The following is a 2,259-nucleotide window of genomic DNA, read 5'->3' as shown; positions in this document are numbered from 1 at the left end:
TATTGTTTTGTGGACTTATTTTACTAATATTTTAAGATATTTGCCTCTCTGTTCATGAATAGGATTAGACTGTGATTTTCTGTTTCATAACGTTTATCTCAGGTTTTGTATCAATGGCTTAAAGTGTAAGAGTATTTATATTCTCATTTTGTAAGAAATCCAAAGATAAAAGAGTACTGGGTTTGTTAAATCAAGGGACTCAAAAGGGCATTCAAGGACCCAGAACCATGTGGAAAAGCTCACAGTCCTGGAATACTCCAAACCATCCCTCACACTGATGACTGCTTCCTCAGAAATCTCCTCAGGGCACCCTTCACCTCTGCATTCCTCAGGCTGTAGATCAGTGGGTTTAGCATAGGGTTGAAAAGGCTATAAAACAATGATAGAATCTTTCTTTGTTCCTGAGAATGGCTGGATTTAGGGTCCATATACATAACAATGGCACTGTCAAAGAAGAGCCCCACCACACAGAGGTGGGAGGAACAGGTGGAGAAGGCCTTCCTGAGGCCCTCCCCGGACCGGATCCTCAGGATGGCAAACAGGATGTGCATATAGGACACCAGCACCAAGCAGAGGGGCCCTACTAAAACAAACACAGAGCCCGCAAAGAGAACAATTTGGTCGAGTCTAGTTTGAATACTGACATGATTTGACAGGAAAAGTGGTTGATTTTTTGTGGCCCACAAAAGGGCAACCTCAGAATGAGAGTAATATGGATCAGAGCTAAGAGGAAGCTGAATATCCAGCAAGTGGCAGCCAAGATAGTGCATATCCTCCAGCTCCTGATGACAGTGTAATGTAGGGGATGGCAGATAGCCACATACCGATCACAGGACATTACTACCAAACTCATACACTCTGTGATAGCATATGCCAAATACAAAAAGGTCTGAAGTAAACATGGAACAAAGGAGATGGTTTTCGTCTGCATTATAAGATTTGCCAGCATCTTGGGACAATGCTTGAGGCATAGGACATGTCAACAATGGCCAGGTGTGAAAGGAAGAAGTACATGGGGTTGTGTGGTCTGGAGTCCAGCCGGATGAGCCCCAGGATAAGCCCGTTCCCCATGTTTGTTTGCATGTTAATGCAAACAAAGGGCTACCATTTTCAAAGTGCAATCTTGAGACATGAATAACAGATTGAGGGCCTAAACTTAGACATGATAAAGTTTCCAGAGCAAAAGAAATGGAGAGAATAGTGAAGAAACAGTATTTGAAGAGATTTCAGCAAAAATGTTTCAGAATTCAAAATAGACCTGAGTCCTTAAATGGTTAAAAAAAAATGCATTCCACTTAAGGAGCACAAAAAAATAAACATAAATGTACACTCAAGCAAAATGGAGTATTTGCCATTGCTGAAGAATATATGAATCTTTGGATTAAAAATGTATCCTGATGACGGAATAGGATAAATAAAAATTCTCAATGAATGTAAATTCTTAACAATTATCTCTTCGACTGTTGTCTTTCCTCCATCCTCTACAGTTCACTGTGTCTAGACCTTGTGGGTCTTATATTCAAAGTGTAGTCAATCAACTTATGTCCCTTAATTACCCTTTCAGATGTTTTTCTTTTTTTCTCTTCACCATGTGATAGATTTTTTCATGACTATATTGTAATTGTACATTTATTCTATGACTAACACCAGGTTAACATTTATCCCATCTGCCTGATTTTTTTTTTTTAATTTTAATGACTTTATTTTTTTCCTTCCTAAGGGTTTAAAGTTGATTCTTCCTATACACATTGTTCTTGGTTCATTAGGGTGCTCTTTCTGTTTCATACGTAGGATTTGTGATTTTTTTTTTTTAAGTGGGCTCCATGCTGGGCATGGAGCCCAACGCAGGGTCCAAACTCACAGCCTGAGATCAAGACCTAAGCTGGGGCACCTGGGTGGCTCAGTTGGTTAAGTGTCTGACTTCGGCTCAGGTCGTGATCTCAGGGTCTCGGGATCCAGCTTGTGTGGGACTCCGTGCTTAGTGGGGAATCTGCGCCTTCCCCCTACTCATGCTCTCTCTCTCTCTCTCAAATAAACAAAATCTTTAAAAAAAAAAAAAAAGACCTGAGCTGAGATCAAGAGTTGGATGCTTAACTGACTGAGCCACCCAGGCACCCCGACTTTGTGATTCTTTAATAGAAGCTAATTTCATTTGTCTCTTCAGTAATTTTTGTTAGACTGTTTTATCATTTACTTTTTCCAGGATTAAGAGGAAATATTAAGAGTTACCAAATATAAAAACAATGAAATACATAGGAA

The 2,259-nt window shown here is 39.8% G+C and overlaps 1 protein-coding gene across 1 annotated transcript; it reads right to left on the bottom strand.

Annotated features, from left to right (window-relative positions):
- Positions 1 to 269: 269 nt before the first annotated feature.
- On the bottom strand, positions 270 to 1,071 carry LOC114211731 (olfactory receptor 2A12-like). The gene is given in 3 exon segments (XM_028106385.2): positions 270 to 628; positions 631 to 951; positions 954 to 1,071. Coding segments are annotated over 3 exon segments (798 nt in total).
- Between the last annotated feature and the right edge of the window lie 1,188 nt (positions 1,072 to 2,259).

The sequence above is a fragment of the Eumetopias jubatus genome, unplaced genomic scaffold (assembly GCF_037043125.1).
Source record: "Eumetopias jubatus isolate StellerSeaLion01/CBP00866 unplaced genomic scaffold, mEumJub1_p1.0 scaffold_14, whole genome shotgun sequence".
NCBI lineage: Eukaryota > Metazoa > Chordata > Mammalia > Carnivora > Otariidae > Eumetopias > Eumetopias jubatus.
The sequence above is the reverse complement of the archived record's forward strand: the minus strand, read 5'-3'. Positions and strand labels throughout refer to the sequence as shown.